The following is a 16,758-nucleotide window of genomic DNA, read 5'->3' on the forward strand; positions in this document are numbered from 1 at the left end:
AGTAGAGGGCTTTCTGTTTCTTTTGAGGGTTCTCTCTCCGTGACGGAATCGCTCTCTTTGGTTGCAGTTGTTTTTGGGTATTATATTGGTACAAATGAGACGATTTGCCACATCATTGTTTGTGCTAATCAAGTTGTCGTTTTCCATACAAATTCTAAATAAATTCTATACAAATTTTTTATAAAAAAATTACTAAAAACGTAAGTCCGAAATAAACAAGTCCTTTGAAGAAATTGGGAAAAAGACACGACAATTTAGGCAATCTAAATCCTTGAAACATGGCCGACTATTTAAGATAAAATAAATTGCAAAAGAGTCGTAAAGGTACCGTTACTCGTTCTTTTTCGCAAATTTACAATCCTTGGTCTTTAAGCATCACCCACAGCAACGATTTCAAAAAAATTATTAAAAAAAAAAAAAAAAAAAAAAAAAGACCCATCCAAAGGTCAAGCAAAAGTGAATCGGAAATATTGTCACTTCCACTATGGTGGTCACCTCATCTTGGTAGTCTTAATCAATCAATTAATCCAAGTGACACAGTTGATAGATAGTCAGTCAATTAATCCAAGTGACACAAGGTGAAGAACTTTGGGTGGAGGGTGTGTAAAGAGAGTCTTCCCACGAGGCAGAATTTGGTAAAAAGGGGTATTATTTCTTCCGGATGTTGTGCATTTTGTGTGAGCTTTGAGGAAGATTGTTATAAGGTTTTGTGTGGCTGTTCATGTGTGGAATCGATTTGCAATTTGGGTCGCTCGATGCCCCCCAGATTTTACATTTTCTTACACAGCATAATCGATTTGTGGATTTTAAGGGAATTTAATGCAGGAAAGTTCACAACTTCTATCTACTTTCTTAACCATTTCTTGGGGAGTTTGGAAGTACAGGAATAAAAAAAAAAATTCAGAATACTGATTACTCTCTGTTCGATATGGTTGATAATTGTTTGGCTTATGTGGATAGTTATAATTATGTGAAACGGCAGCATCTTGTGGTGTGCAAAGAAAATGTGTCATCTTGGAAAGCCCCTCCTCTTGGTTATGTAAAGCTTAATTTTGATGGATCCTTGTTCAAAGAGTCAGGGGAAGCTAGTATAGGGGCTATTTTAAGAGATTCCCAAGGTTCAATTTTGATGGCTGCTAGTAGAAAGGAAATGGGAGCTTTTGATGTTGATGATATTGAAATTTTAGCTGCATTCCAAGGATTACAACTCACGTGACATTTGGGTATGACTCATTTGATCTTAGAGGGAGATTCCATGTTAATTATTGAAGCTATTTGTTCTAAGGACCACAACTTATCTTGCCAAGGAATTTGATTGCAGAGATCAAAAGTATTTTGAGTTGCTTTGAAGTGGTTGAGGTGATTCATGTGGGTAGAGACAAGGAAATGAGGCAGCTTATCTACTTGCAAGATATGCTCATAATGTAGATGATACTGTTCAATGGTGGCACCAATGTCCTGTTTTGTTTATAATCGTGTTATTCTAAATGCCGCTAAGGAAACGCAAGGCTTATGTATTACCTTACTACTTTCTACTTGTTATAGTATGAATGTAATTCGCTGTTGTTATCTAAAAGAAAAAAAGAATCGGAAATAGCATTATAGTTAGTACTTAGTAGTTTCAAGTAACTACTCGAATTATTAAAAAGAAATGGTGGTGGTTCAAGATGAATATAGAGATCTTAAGATCAAAATAGCCCGGAACTACACTCTTTTTTGGATGATTCACACTGATTTAGGCTAGATGGTTTTTGCCACATTTCCCACAAGAATTGTATCTTAGTCCAATCAAACATTAAGCAGCAATGCGTGTATTCACATTAAAATTTTATCAAATGATTCTTTGATACATACCGCTAATTTTTAAAAGCACTCTCTGTCATACACAAATTTTACACTTGCCACCCTCTAATCTAAATCAATACATGCGCAGCTTGCAACTGACTGCCAAAAAACCCAAGATTGCTGAAGGTCCTAAAGATTGCTGTAACTCTCTGTCCGTCTATCTGTTGTTATACACTGTTCACACTATGTCTGTCTTCCTCCCTTGGTTTACTTGTGCGAAGATGAAACATAAGGTAAGAAGAAGCAGAGTTTCCTGCCTAGAAGGAGGGCGTTGGATGTTCTTCAGAAATCAGAAGCCTCACGCAGAGACGAGGAAGAGGATGAACCACTAACTCCGCTGGGTGCTGGTGTATTCCTTTGGGAGTGGCGTTTTGTGGGCACAAGCACGCTCTCAGTCTCCCACTTTTCACCATCATCCACTTCCTTGTCCTTGTCTTCTACACATGCTTTTAAAACTGGATGTAAATATGAATTTTGAAGATAGCCTTTCAAGTTCAGGTTTGGTTCCCTTGCACGTTCTAATGTATCTTTCATCATTGCTTCCTAAATTCCCAGCATGAAACAAGAATAACAATTAAGTTAAATTACAAAATGAGAGAGATAGAGAGAAGTAGAAAAATAGTCCGTCCTTTCAGTATTTCACAACACATGTTGTCACATACAAAGAGCACAGATACATAGATTCAAGCCTATTCCATAGTCATAACTCTTAAAATGTAGACAGCTACAAAGTTCAATTTCTTTCTGACTTCCTTCTGTTAATACAACCAGCCTAAGTTTCCAAAGTAATCAAAAGCTAGAACTAGTATCTGATGATATTGGATTGAACTTTTAATGTCATAAGCCTAGAGATTGACATGGTTCTAGACAATAAACTCTTGACATGAAAAATGAAGCCATTCCTACTAACAGTACTACATATTAAATATCAGACCTTGAAGCTTTCAAAGAGAGTATTTTGCCTTAATGCTTCCACAAGTAGGTTTAAGCAATTTTAAAGCTTGGCTCAAGAAAGAAGACCAATGCCTGCCTTCTTTACACTTAATGTGCAGTCATATACTCATATACTATGCAGATATATGTATTACATTGAAAAACTATCATATAAAAGATTATTTCGGTTAAAGAAAATTAATGTCGATCAACAGAAAGCAAGTTCCAACAAACCTGTAATGGAAATTTAACAAACGCCGGTTCATAACGGCCTTTGCAGAACCTATAGAACCATATGGTCAGAACTGGAAGTGCAACAAGAAATGGAGTTGACTTAGCAGCCTCTTTTGTGCTCAATAATCCCAATAGAAGCACTTGTGAAATCACCAATGCAGTTACAATACGGCCATGGACATCAGGCCAAAATGCTGCTGCACTCTCATACTGTTGGCTATAAACATTTATGATCTGTATTTTCAAAAGACGTGTTTAGGAAAAACTGAAACGAAAAATAGCTTACCATATAATATATAATAATGCTAAAAAAGTGGAATATGCATCTGAAAGCAAACATACTGGGGTACCCTGATCTGACAAACAAAATAAAGTCCTCAAGAAGAAACTAACTAAAAAAATCCACATCAAGCAAAAACTATGCTCAAGGAAAATCTCTGTCTTACCCTGCAATGCATATGTTAGATATTGACTACGACAAACAAGAACACACCATCATTCATGCTATGCATTCTATTGAGAAATTGTAAAAGTATTGCAAATGTTGAAAAGTCACGAAATTTGATCCTCACTTTAGTTTGATGAGGCTGTAATAGTCTAAAATCTTCACATTCTTTCTTCTATTTTATTTTTCTCTCAGAGTTGGAAATCATATCTACTCTTTTTTATAGGTAGAGTTGGACATCTGATCTTAGGGCAGTAAAAACAAAGGGTGACACCTGTGAATTTAGAGACAAACACTATAAAAGATTTTAGAAATTTTTTCTAACATCATAGTAGATATGAGCCAGAAAAAAGGCATGAGCATTATACTCCAAAAGAATAGTCAATGATATAATTGAAGACCCAAACCACATGGCCTATACTCCAAAAGAACTAGTCAACGATACAATTGGAACCCTATTAGAACCTTATAAAGAGCAAGAACTTCTCATTTCCAAGCAATGTGGGATATCATACACCACCTACCCATATCCTTATCATATGGGGTATCACAATCTACCTCCCTTAAATTTCCAACGTCCTCGTTGGGCCTGTCCGTTGTAGATGGCACGACTCAAGTCTCACATTTCTGGTTGGAATAAGCTCTGATACTATTTGTAACGCCCCAATGGAAGACCCAAACTACATGGTCTATACTCCAAAATGACTAGTCAATGATATAATTGGAGCCCCATTAGAACCTTATAAAGAGCAAGAACTTCTTCTTCCCAAGCAATGTGGGATCTTATACACCGCCTACCCATATCCTTATCATATGGGGTATCACAACATTCACTTAGTGTTTTACAAAAGCACATAACTAGTGGCGTAAGGAAGCAAATTCGTGTCATTTGTTTCTTTCATCTTCCGTCTGATCCTCCTCCCGCTTCTATGTTTTCCCCCTTTTCTCTTAAACTTATGCTTAGTCTACCGTTCTCTTCTGTACTTCTTATTTTTTTAGATCTTTATTATGGTACTCAACTAAACTCACCTAAGCCATAATTCCCTACTGATTGGGGTTTCTCTAAGATCACTTCATCCATTACCCAGCTTAACAACAAATAAAAACTACTACCACCATAAAAAAAATTCTTGAAACTGCTAACCTATTTAAGCAGTTACAGAAGCCCACTTCTCATACCCTATTCATGCTTAGACTTGGTTATTGAAGGAGTTCTATTTGAAGAATCTAGAAATTTCTGATGTCTCAAACTTCAGAACAGGAGATAAGTAGCATTAACTAATAAAGATATGACCATAATACTTGCAAAAACTCAAAGAACACAATCACCAATCTGCCACACAGGAAATTCAGTGTGTTAATCTAATATCAAAATAATTTTGATTGGCATGGCATGGGTTTTTGAAGAGAGCTTGCAAAATGCAACTGGTAATCCACATTCTTTTGACTTCATACTAAATACTTATAACTAGACAACCAATCTTAAGAACTTGAAAAGTAAATCCCTAACCACCCATCGAAATATAAGGTCTTTGCTCCCCCCATAAAACCTTTGGACTAGATGTTCACATTACAGTTTGGCAGGCCTGAACTCTCCCCTTAAGTTGACTTTTCATCATTGATCATACAAAGGAACACATTAAGATTTGTTGAATTCTGGTGAATAGAACAAAATAAATGAACTCTTGAGCACTGAATATACACCTCCCTAGCAATTTTTTCAAACTCTCAACAATTTAAAATATCTAAGTAAATTTTTTTTTTTTTTTTTTGCATTAATAAAGCTTATTTTGGCCTAATCATTTCTTTGCTCACAGCTATAAAAGTTGCAATCAAATTATTGGATTGATATTGCCGTGAAAACAAGCATGTGAACATAAACCCTATATATCCTTTTATACATAAAATTGTATGGTGAAAAATACAATTCTGTACCTGATGGCGGAACACAACAAAGGCAAGGGCAAAGAAGACGATTATGAAAGGAAGTATAGCAGGTGTCACTGTAGCATACACAAAGCCCAGAAGAAAATAAAATTGTATGCGAGGTTCTCCCGTGTTGAAACCGAGACTTCCTGGATCCATTGCCTCCTCCCTGTCCTTTTCTGTCTTCACTAGGAAGGAATTCTTCAAGTGGTAAATAATAAGAGGTTTCAACATTAAAATTTCCCCAGCTACGCCAGCCCATCCATCAACCATAATATAAGTAATGAAGAAAGTTGCTTTCATTGGAATTGCCACACCAATTGTTTTAGGTATACTGCAACAAAGAAAACAAATATACTTAATTTTATAAAATCTAGCTCTAAAAGATGAAAGTATGAATCAATTATCTAACCTAAGCTTGATTGACGAATCACATTCTGAATTTTTTAAAAAAAAAAACACATTATGATTTCGAAATGCCTCATACAGTTTTGATAGAACATATAATCACATCAGAAGTGTATAAAGATTTCCAGAATTTTGATTCATAAGAACTTCCAAAGACACTTCAATACATGGGCCATCAAAAGCAAGCCACATCTGCAAAATAACTTTAGAAAGCCTTGTGCTCATACACTCTACAAGAAGAAGCAGCTTAATACCCACCAGAATCCCCATTCATGTGCTTACAGTATGTGTTGCTTCATCCATGCCTAATGGCATCACTCCATACCAGTTAATACAATATTCAGTCCAACCAAGTTCTTGCCAGGGACTCTTATCATATGATGTAGTCAATAACTATCAGATATCATCTTCAGCCTCAATGGTTCTACAGAATTTCTATTTCAAAGTATACAGTTATAAAATTTGCTTATAAATGTTCTTTCTTTTGCTAAATTGCTTATACTTGTTCAAGTAAACACTATAAGTATCTAATGCTAGGATGACCAATTAATTATCTAGACACTCAAGCAAGCATATCCAATCTCTATAACGCCAGCATTCAATTGTACTAACACAACAGTATATTTATGGCCAAAAGTAGATATAGCGTGTAATGATTCTGAAAGCCCAAACCCCATCAAGGTCTATATTCTAAAAAGACTAGTCATGATTGTAATTGGAGCTCCTGAAAAACATTATAAACAGCAATTACTTCTCCCCCCCTAGGCAATATAGGACCCATTCACCACCCTTCATATACCCAATTTAGGGTGTTACACTAAACAAGAAAGAATAACATACTCGGTTGCTGATTGGTGAATAAATGAATCTAGTTGTTCGAATGCACTTCCAGTAATGATGCTCCCGAGGAATACATTTACAAAGTTGAAAAGATAATATCGAGAGGCAGATCTCCTTTCTAGAGATGATACAGATCCAAAGCCTTCAAATTTAGACATGATCATCAATATTGTTGGCAGAAAGATCAGGAAGATCTTCAACACAATCCCAGGTAGAAAACCTTGGACGAATGACTTAATGAACTCCCTGCATTAGAAATCAGAGAATAGTGAGTAATTTGTACAATTCCAGACTAACTAACTATAATTCAAGAGGCCCTAGGATAAGAGCAAGCTCACTTTTCAACAAGAGGCTTCAAGAATGGTGCTGCTTTCCCAATGCCCTCGATACTTGCAAGAGATTGTACAAATGCAATTGGGATCATGAAGAAGAACGTCAAGAAGAAGAATGCAACACCTATAATTAGCTTTCTAACTGTGAGGGAAACATATGGAATTGCCAGGTTTTGCCAATATACATCACGTGGCTCTGGAGCCCACTCTGTTAACCATACAGTTGGGTTTCTGGATTGTTGAGTTTGGGCACAAACAGCAGCAGCCCAGCGAGTTTTGAAGGAAACAAATGCTGCAGGCATTATACACTTTGAATCGTTTGAAACTCTTTCCCTCTCTGCTGCTATCTAAAGGAGAAGCGATCGTTTGTATCGTATTAGACATTGAAATGTACTCAAATTTCATAGAAAAACAAAAGCAGCATAACACAATGCAGCACTTTTAGCCTCAACCTAAAACGCTAACAGAAAACTTGGCAATAGCGTTCTACCTTACATTAAAGATGACGAAATAATAAAGCATATGCTCCTATTAATACCTTCAAAAAGTGAGGTACTTACTTCTTTTGAAAGTTTCTCAATTTCAGACTCATGATAGTCAATTGCATCTACTCTTTTTCCCCAAAGGCCAAGAAAACCAGTCTGGAAGAGAGAATGTATGCACAAGTTAGAAATAATAAAAACACCATAGTTGAATATCGATAAGAGGCCACAAAGACCAAGCAGATTGCATTAAAGTACCTTCATGGAAGGCCTCTGAGAGGAATTCCTAGAAAATTTATTTTTGTAGTAAACAAGCCAGTTCTGCAAATTTTCCTTCTCCTTGACCAATTTGGCGAGCTTGTTTGCATTATATACGAGCTACATATAGCAGACAATACATTTTAAGTCAGTGAAGACATGATTACTATACGTTAACTGAAAGTGTACAGTAATAAACAATGATGACTGCATAGTCTATGTCTTGCTCAGGAACCATATATCCGTAAAATGGTAGACTCATTAGCTTGTTTAAGGCCTCATATAGTAAGGATTTCAGGGCTCAACGCACACCAGAGTTTATGAAAATCATCAGTTTTTGACTGAAAACTTTCGGAAATTTATTCTGTTTAGCAAGAACGAACCTGATGAGTAAGATAGCGATCTGGATGGTTGACTAGAAAAAAGTGCTCTACAAGCTCGCTCACAGATTCATCAGGGTCAGGTGGAACGTTTCTGACAAGGACCTGAAAACAATCGAAATTCATAAGAAAGAATAAAAACTTTACACTACTCCTATACTCAACATTACAAACCATTGAAACGTTTGACAAGGACAAGGATCTCACCGTATATTGATCTGGACGGCGTCTTTCTGATGCAAGGAACTGTAGACGCATTGAGGCAACTTTCTCATACTCCTTTAGCAGCACATAGCACGCCCAAAAGGTAAAGGCATATGCCATTACTACATGACCCCAAAATCTGTGATCCAGAACAAAACATGAACAATACGCCCGACACTAAATTGCCTTAAGTCTGATTTTGGATGATTCAACTTATAGTAACACAAATATCACCTTTTCTGGATCCAAAAAAAAAAAAAAATGAAAGCAAACTAAGTTGATATAGCAAACTATCATAATCATTTATAGTTTAACTTAATGAATAACCACAGAACAATTTAAAAAAAAAATAGATAGAGTTCGGAATAGCTCATATTTAACCAAAATAGAAAAGTTAAGAATGGTTCAATAGAAAGGAAAGACAAGGCAAAGGAAGTCAACAAGGAAAGAGGGTTTCAAACCTTTCTGATCCAAGTGGAACATTTGAGATAGAGAGCTTATCGATATCACTAGAAGTTACATTAGAAAGCCTTTCTAGCTCTAAAGTGCTATTCGTCCAGTTAACTGGGACCAGGATAGTCCATGCAAGGAAGGCTATTGGAACAAAGATCTTAAGTCTGCATGTATGATTACAAATAGTCAGCACAATATAATTAAGTATCAAAATTGCAAATAAGCATTCTTCTAAGTCAATTTGAACGTGGATTGCTACATACCCTGTCAAGTAAATCCGCAAGTAAACAGCAGAATCCAGTCCTGCATGCTCAACGAGTTCAGGTTCCGGCATTCTCAGTGCATCTGGCATCCAATTCAAAAACCTTAAATATGACCTATAGTCCAAATTGACAAACTTGCGTACAAAAGCTCCAGAAGATGTTGGTTCGGTTCTTAGACCCTTCAGATACCACTTCGGAAAGTACACTCTGTCATTGAAAGGTTGAAGCCTTAATATGGCAAATGCCACAAAGAAAATGAATGCACTGAGAATGTTGATAGCTGCCGCAAGTCCAATATCCGCAAGTGTAGCCATTTATATATCTGGTATTTCCCTGTGAAATGAGCAAGAATATATGAATGAGGGTGGCATATATAACAGGCTTATGCAGATTATAACAAACTATATTGTTCTTCAAAAATCTTAGAAATAAAACATCAAATCCTAGCGGGATGTCGAACTAAACCACATACCTTTCAAAGCATACACACTATCACCAGGACTATTTTACAAAATGAAAGCCAGTGGATAACATGTATACTGGTAAAATGATGATGACGACACAACGATGATATTCAAATCTGAATTAGGAACATCACATAAAATCTAGTAAAACAATCCAACAACACAAGTTTCTGGTGACAGCTTCAAATTCTCACATATAGATGACAAATTTTTACTTTTCCAGAACTACATGTATATGAAATTAATCCCAACGGGAAAACCAACACACCCTTCACATCCCGGTTTCAAATTTCAGTTCCACTTATAACACAATTAGCCCAACCAAAAGGTAATTAAGCTTAAGATATCAAAAAGATATTCTAACTCACCTAATATGAGAAAAAATGAATAAATATTCTTCTTATTATGATCGCATGGACTAACTTTCTGTTATTTGGAAAAGAATTTCCCCAGAAACTAAAAAAACGGTGTATAAAAAAACTTTTTCATTCAAAGCTAGTTTTACCCCATTTCAGATTAAAAAAAAAAAAAGAAAACATAGAACACCACAATCAAATGCATACTGGATCACAACCAAACCAAGCGAAGAAAAAGAAATAAAACGTATTAAAAACAAATATAAGAAGTCCATACTTCCGTATTCAAAACTAGAGAACCGTCTTCCAGAGAAAAAAAAAAAGAGAGAGAAAGATGGCGATCTGAAACGGAATTAGGGAGTGCTTAGATTGGTTGCAAACCCCAATAAAAGCAAGACATAATGTTCCTTCACTCCTTCCTTCCGAGGAAAACCATGTCGCCACGATTTTCCTGCGCCTCTCTCTTTTGTATTTTAACGAAACAGAGAAGTTAGTCCAGACAGTGGGATTTGATGCAAATTCAAGGAATCGGATAGCGATGATACCGAGAGATTCCAACGTTTGGAAACGAAAATGAAATCTAAATAGGCGCAGTGTTTTCTGCCTCTGACTCTCCGAGCGCCGGAGAGAGACAGAGACAGATATGCATAGATCTGATTTTAGAGTCCAACGACACCAACTGGCCCCCTCTATTTCAATAATGATATCATTCCCTACTATGTCGGCCAGGCGCCACGTGGGCAACAACGGCTACTTTTCTGCGTGGGTTTCCGTGTTGGAGAGGCGTTATCTCAATTGCGGTTGTTGGAGTTTGGATTACACGAGCCAATGAGATATGCAGAAGGTGGGAGGTGACGGGGGCGAGTGAAGAAAAGAAAAAGTTACTTCCGTAGTGGTTAGGGTTTGGCCGCGTGGAGATTGCGTTTGCTGCGTGGGTGGTTAAAGTGCAGACGGACTGCGTACGCGCAGTTCGACGCGAGCGGCGCACGGGTTCTAAACGCGGCCGTTGGGGCTCCAGGTCATAACAGGCTTAACAACCCTATTAAATCCTAGTCAATTCCCATTTTTTTTTATTAATAATATATGAATGTTTAACTTTCAATTCTTATCAACTATTTCTACCTTAAGACTTTTTATGTTTGACTTTCAATTTCAAAATTTTTTATTTAATTTGCATTTGAGAAGTGAGATGCTATCAGATATTATGTAAATAGTAATAAAAAATATTAATAAAATATTAAATAATAATATAAAATAATAAAAAATATGTAAATAATAATAATAAAATAATTAATAATATCTATTTTTATCTTACTTTAGTTTCTATAGTTGGAATTAAGATTTTAGGAAGTTTTTCATCACTTCATTCCTATTATTTAAATCGGCTTATAAGTATAATATCTAACTTCTCATCAGATGCTTGATTAGTCTCCATATGTATTTGGTTATCCAGGATCCATATGCAATGGGGATAAGTTGAAAAACATCGTTATCCGTCAGCTCATTGCATGCTGTGATACAAAATTTCAGAGGATGAAGCAACTTGTGTTTTCCACTTTAATTTATTATGAAGTGGATGATGTGTTTTAATTGTTTCATTGTTACCAATTGGCCATGGTGATGTAGCCAAGTTGCTATTTTCTTAATGATTTGATTGTTACATTTGTCATATGTTTCCACATACGATAAGACAAATCACATTATATTAAAACATATATAATATCAATAAATATGTACACGACATCTATTTTATTAAAAAAAAAATTATCCGAATTACAAGTAAGTTAAGACTTGGGTATAGTTTCATTCTTTAATGAAAAATACTATACGCTATATTTTCACCTTATTTGTATTCCATTTTAAAATATGTGACATATTTATTAGATGACTCTTTATTATCTAAGGGTGATAATTCTACCACATCTCATATAGTTGGATAAAAAGAAATAGTAGTGTTGTGTATAAAATTTTACTTTTTCTATAAAATCAATCACATTTTATTCTATTTACATTGGATTATAAAATCTACAACTCTTTTATAAGAGTTGTTGTTCTCAAATCAGTGTGTAAAGCATATAATTAGCAGTCGTTAAATGACAATATTTCATTTGTTAAATTCAAATTTTAGAATTTATTTTTCAAATAAAGTTATGTCATATAAGCACTTTACTATATATGCTCTACACACTAGTTTTGAAAAAATAATTTTTTATTTATAATTATTTTACAACTTTATTTCAAATAGAAAGTAACTATATACAATTGATATTATTGTAATTAGATATAAAAATAAAATAAAATAAAGAATAATATTAATTGAAAAATGGCCCATCCCGAGCGAGAGGCCCACCATTGAGAATTGACTTTGTAAAGAGCGATGGCTGCACCAAACGTAACCACCGTACAGTGTTCTAGTTTTAGTCCACTTCGTATCTGTACTATTAACTGCGAGCTATTTCAGACTTCAGTAGCTGTTGTCAGCAACGGACCAGCTACCAAATTTGGATCCGATAACTATAATTTTTTTTTTTATTTTGTATATTTTTAAGTACTCTTAAACATTTTTAAAAATAAAATAAAATTCACAACATTATTTAAAAATACTTTCTTACTTATTAAGTAAAACAAAATGTTAGAAGAAATACTCGAGACCCATTATCGAGATCTCAAACATTTCTCATCACGTAAAAATAAAGTTTAAATTTAAAAAATTAATTTTTTATATAAATAATTTTTTAAAAGAAGTGTACAATGCTTGTAAATTTTATGACTGTAAATATCATTTCTAATTATTGAATCTTTAAATACAACAAAATCAATCAAACTATTTCACGTGTAAGATTTATTAAAAATCTTTAGCTAACAACTATGGTGAGAGAAGCTAAACAATAAGCACCTCTTGTTAGGTATAGCGAAACTTCAACTAACTCGAATTAAATTATCATCCTTTGAATTGTAGCATATGAACGCGCATTTTTAATCTAACAAATAACAATATTAAATTAGTAGAGATAATGAGTTGGAGATGCTCGGATTAAAAATTAGTGGTTGATTTATTACTATTATTAAAAAATTCTTCAAGTGTTTCTCGTGTGTTTGAGAAACGTACGCATGACTCGTGCTATAATATTACACAAGATGCCTTCAAATTTTCTAGCATCTGAAACGGAATTGAAAATATTTTCTCAATGCCATCTTCAATCAAATGCAATATGGATTCAGATGGTAGGAAGAAAATAGCTGAGGTCAAAGAACTTGGAATCCTCATCTCTATGTCTCCACTTATAAAGGATGCAGTTACTATGCCGCCTGAGTCTTACCGCTAAGCATGCGGCCTAGTTACTGTTTTTTTTAATTTTCTTTTCACATTTCTTAATCACTCTCTTAACTAGTGAGTAAAAAAAAATACATCAATACACTTAAAATTACTTTTTTAATCATTAAGTAAAAAAAGAATATTTTTTTCCCAAGTAATACACTTAAGCAGTACTGCCCGAGCTGCACAACATCATTTTCCCTTGAATAAATATGTAGAGAAAAACATATATTCACGAGGGCAAAAGGCTAAGGATGAATGTTACGTAGCACAACAAAAATCTAGAGAAATTGAAACAATTTCATAAACCAATCCCCCACCTTCTCTAAAATTCTCTACCGAACTTGGTTTTTGATATTTGCATTTTACAGATCTATAGACATCAGAAAACAAAGATTTAAGCTTTGTCTCTTTGTCTTAATGAGGTCATTTTTCAAGACATTGCTGGCTTCTTCATGAGCTACCTTCCTGCATCAGATGGACCAGAGCTTGATTTTCATAGAAAGAACCAATACCCAGTCCTAAGTGGAAGATGAAAGTGTCATTAGCGCAACTACGATAGATCTCATGCTTGGTCTTAGTTGTGGATTTTCTTGTGTGCAAACTTTGGCAAGCTGAGCCATCCGCAACAAAATCAGCCACAGATGACTTTAAGAGGACAAAAGATTACCAGTCCCCATGTATATATATTTATTGAATTAGATGGATCACCTTACTGACAGAGTCTAGTGGATAATTATCACCAAGCCTAGGATCCACAAGTTTATGAAGATCTTCTTTTGGATCTGGCCGGCTAAGAACATCTTCGAACTGCATTACCAACTTGGGTAAATTCTCAAATAAAAATTAAGAAAGATTTTCCAAGGTATATCACAACTAGAAAGTAAGGGGAGGGAGTGGAAAGCAACCAAGGCAACAAGTCCTGTTGCTTCAGGAACCTATTCGTTTGTCCTGACAATAGCTTTTTTGGCAGATATTAGTTCATAGAGCACAACTCCAAAAGCATATACGTCTATCTTGGGGGAAACATCACCATATTGAGCATATCTGCAAACAAAATGCTGTAATCAGCTTTGCTGTTTCTGGCATATATATACCAAATATTGTGCTCCCAATTATTTACACATCATGCAGCCAAACTTGCTAATCAAAGGCTACCAGTCTACAAAAAAGCAACAGAAATGTCGGAGCATCTAACGGTAGAAAATGTTGAATAATGATAAATACAGTCTTAAGGTATGCAAGTCCAATGCACTCCATTTGAGAAAATGTGACGTCCACCATTAAAAAAAATCATTTCTTCATGTGTGTTTTAGATTTACCTATTTTTTTCAAAGAGAATGTGTGGAGCTTGCACACTTTAGGACTCCAAATATCATTTCTCAAATTTAGAAAGATAACATATTGATGGATATATAAGATAGAGGACACTGAGTTTGTAATATTAAAATGCGCATGTGCTACTTAGAGAGACTAACCAAATAAATGAAATGAAAAACTTACTCTGGAGGCATGTATCCAAATGTACCCACAAGACGTGTGTGCAAAGAAGCACTTCCATATTCAGCGAGTTTTGTTAGCCCAAAATCTGCAACCTCTACCCAAAAAATAAGAGGTTAGATTACAGAAAGTTATTTCAGATTCTACAACAGGAAGACAGGCATTTTTACAACCTTTGCACGGAAGTTCTTGTCTATTAATATATTTGCTGCTTTAATATCACGGTACTGGATGTAAACTGGAATAGTATGCTCAAGGATATATTGAAGTCCTCTGGCTGAATCCAATGTAATTTGAACTCTAGTTGACCATGGCAATGGTTCCCTCCCTGAAAAATCTAAAGTACAATATAAAAACATGCAGAACAAAAATTTATAGAAAGAGTAATGCTAGATACAGTTTTAAGGTGTTCAAGATACATTATCCTTCTCACCTTAGCCACGCAGATGTTGACTTAAGTTGCCATTCTCAATGTACTCGTAAACTAGAAATAAGGAGCCTTCAACACAATATCCTATCAATCGAACTGCATGAAATTTCTACTTAGAACCTCAAAGTAACTTGAAATTAAATAAACAATCATACATAGAGAATACATGTTTGACCAAAATGCTTGTTTGACAAAATAATATTAATACAAATGTTGTAAAGACTTATCTTCAGCCAAACTTACAAAAATGATACATTTTAAGTGATTTTATATGTTAACCGCTTAAATGGACAGCCATCTAATATATAATATTACGACTGCAGAATATATAATCTATCAAAAAAGACAGCATTTCTCTTTGAAAAAAAAAATCTTCTGATAGTTATCAGTTGTGCCAAAGTCGAAGCCAGTTTTCTCCTAGACAAAAAGTGGATAGCTTGTCGTGCATTAACTTTGAATATAAAACATGATCAGCAACTATATGATTGGAACAATTGGTCAAGGCACTAAATCCAACAACAAATTAAAGATCAAAAGTCAACTTTTTGATGAATTTACTAACGTACAATTAATCTACTCTAATCAAGTCGGCATAAGACCTTGTCCAACTGTCGAACATATTTTAAATGTTTTAACGTTAATTTATACTAAAGGAATTAAAATCATGATTAAAAATTAGAGTGAATAATATAATACCAGGTTCAAGTGATGGACATGTGTTAAAACCTTGAGTTCAGCAAGAAATTCGTTTGATGCTTGCATATCCATCTTCTTAATTGCAGCTTTCTGCATGATGTGGGAATTAGAAAGAGTCATGAGCCATTCAATCTTTCACAGAAGGGTTGAGTTTGGTATGGATATTCCAAAAATCCCAAGAAAATTTACTTTGGCATCAGAAGATGCCTGTTGACCTTTTTCTCTTACTTTCAAGCTAATGGGGTCCATCGTACATACTCAATGGTCTGAGAAAAAAGAGAGAGAGAGAGAGAGAGAGAGAGAGAGCAGGAAAACAAACCTCTCCTCTTAGTTTTGCATAGAAAACCGATCCAAAGCCACCTTGCCCAATCTTATTATCCAGACTGAAGTCATTTGTAGACTTTGCAAGCTCTTCAAATGAGAACTCCACCGATTTGTCCACAGTTATGCCTTTATGTCCCGGTGAAGCACCAACAACAAGAGCTACTGTTTCTAATTTTTGTCGGAGCTACTTCCAGAACCTATTTTTCAAGGAATAGTGACATATCAATTACCACAACTGCAATTTGAATTATGTAATAGAGAAGTGTTACTTATCTTTTTTTTTTTTTTTTTTTTTTGCCTTCATCCTTGCATCGTATTTGATACCACGCAAGAGAATGATCAGAAGAAAGAGATTAAAAGGATTGTGAATAGAATTTTTCTACACGGAAATGTGATATCAGCAGAACCATGAACTTGCAATCCTAGGATATCCTTTCTGCAATTTTTATTTGCCTTTTCACTGGAACCTTATAATTAGTATGAAATGGGTTAGCCATCCGGCCCACGAAAGACCCTTACGGACCTACGGTTACGTTTTGGATAAGAATACTCACATCCTAAACAAGTACTTATTTCATCTCAATTGAAGATTATTACTATTTTTTCAACTTTTTATAAAAAAATTAAACATATATCAACTTACTTTATACGTTTAAATTTACTACTATT

The 16,758-nt window shown here is 34.8% G+C and overlaps 1 protein-coding gene and 1 long non-coding RNA gene across 11 annotated transcripts; both read right to left on the reverse strand.

The window, feature by feature from the left end:
* Nucleotides 1–1,795: 1,795 nt before the first annotated feature.
* On the reverse strand, nucleotides 1,796–10,498 carry LOC122279303 (calcium permeable stress-gated cation channel 1-like). 3 transcript variants are annotated; one of them, XM_043089850.1, is made up of 12 exons: nucleotides 10,205–10,498; nucleotides 9,004–9,336; nucleotides 8,749–8,904; nucleotides 8,291–8,426; nucleotides 8,087–8,188; nucleotides 7,704–7,823; nucleotides 7,524–7,604; nucleotides 6,970–7,310; nucleotides 6,632–6,877; nucleotides 5,393–5,717; nucleotides 3,013–3,246; nucleotides 1,796–2,388 (listed from the first exon to the last, which is right to left on the reverse strand). In XM_043089850.1, exons 2-12 carry the CDS (start codon nucleotides 9,315–9,317, stop codon nucleotides 2,128–2,130), a joined length of 2,316 nt encoding a protein of 771 aa, XP_042945784.1. In that variant the 5' UTR covers nucleotides 9,318–9,336; nucleotides 10,205–10,498; the 3' UTR covers nucleotides 1,796–2,127. The 3 variants fall into 3 exon arrangements, with proteins under 3 accessions (XP_042945784.1, XP_042945782.1, XP_042945785.1); XM_043089848.1 differs by having other exon boundaries at nucleotides 10,101–10,498; XM_043089851.1 differs by having other exon boundaries at nucleotides 10,369–10,495.
* A 2,739-nt stretch (nucleotides 10,499–13,237) lies between these two features.
* On the reverse strand, nucleotides 13,238–16,544 carry LOC122278850. 8 transcript variants are annotated; one of them, XR_006229362.1, is made up of 8 exons: nucleotides 16,085–16,543; nucleotides 15,766–15,855; nucleotides 15,073–15,165; nucleotides 14,813–14,976; nucleotides 14,643–14,727; nucleotides 14,048–14,186; nucleotides 13,851–13,949; nucleotides 13,238–13,753 (listed from the first exon to the last, which is right to left on the reverse strand). It is a non-coding gene; the product is annotated as an uncharacterized LOC122278850 (long non-coding RNA). The 8 variants fall into 8 exon arrangements; XR_006229359.1 differs by having other exon boundaries at nucleotides 13,851–14,186; nucleotides 16,085–16,544; XR_006229356.1 differs by having other exon boundaries at nucleotides 13,238–13,949.
* Nucleotides 16,545–16,758: the final 214 nt, after the last annotated feature.

Source organism: Carya illinoinensis, chromosome 10 (genome assembly GCF_018687715.1).
Source record: "Carya illinoinensis cultivar Pawnee chromosome 10, C.illinoinensisPawnee_v1, whole genome shotgun sequence".
In the NCBI taxonomy this organism is placed as follows: domain Eukaryota; kingdom Viridiplantae; phylum Streptophyta; class Magnoliopsida; order Fagales; family Juglandaceae; genus Carya; species Carya illinoinensis.

Coding starts and splice junctions, on each gene's coding strand:
- LOC122279303 (XM_043089850.1), bottom strand. CDS start 9,317: ATGGCTACACTTGCGGATATTGGACTTGCGGCAGCTATCAACATTCTC. Junction 8,427..8,748: donor GTTCCACTTGGATCAGAAAG/GTTTGAAACCCT, acceptor TCTGGATCACAG/ATTTTGGGGTCATGTAGTAA. Junction 8,189..8,290: donor GCCGTCCAGATCAATATACG/GTGAGATCCTTG, acceptor GATTGTTTTCAG/GTCCTTGTCAGAAACGTTCC.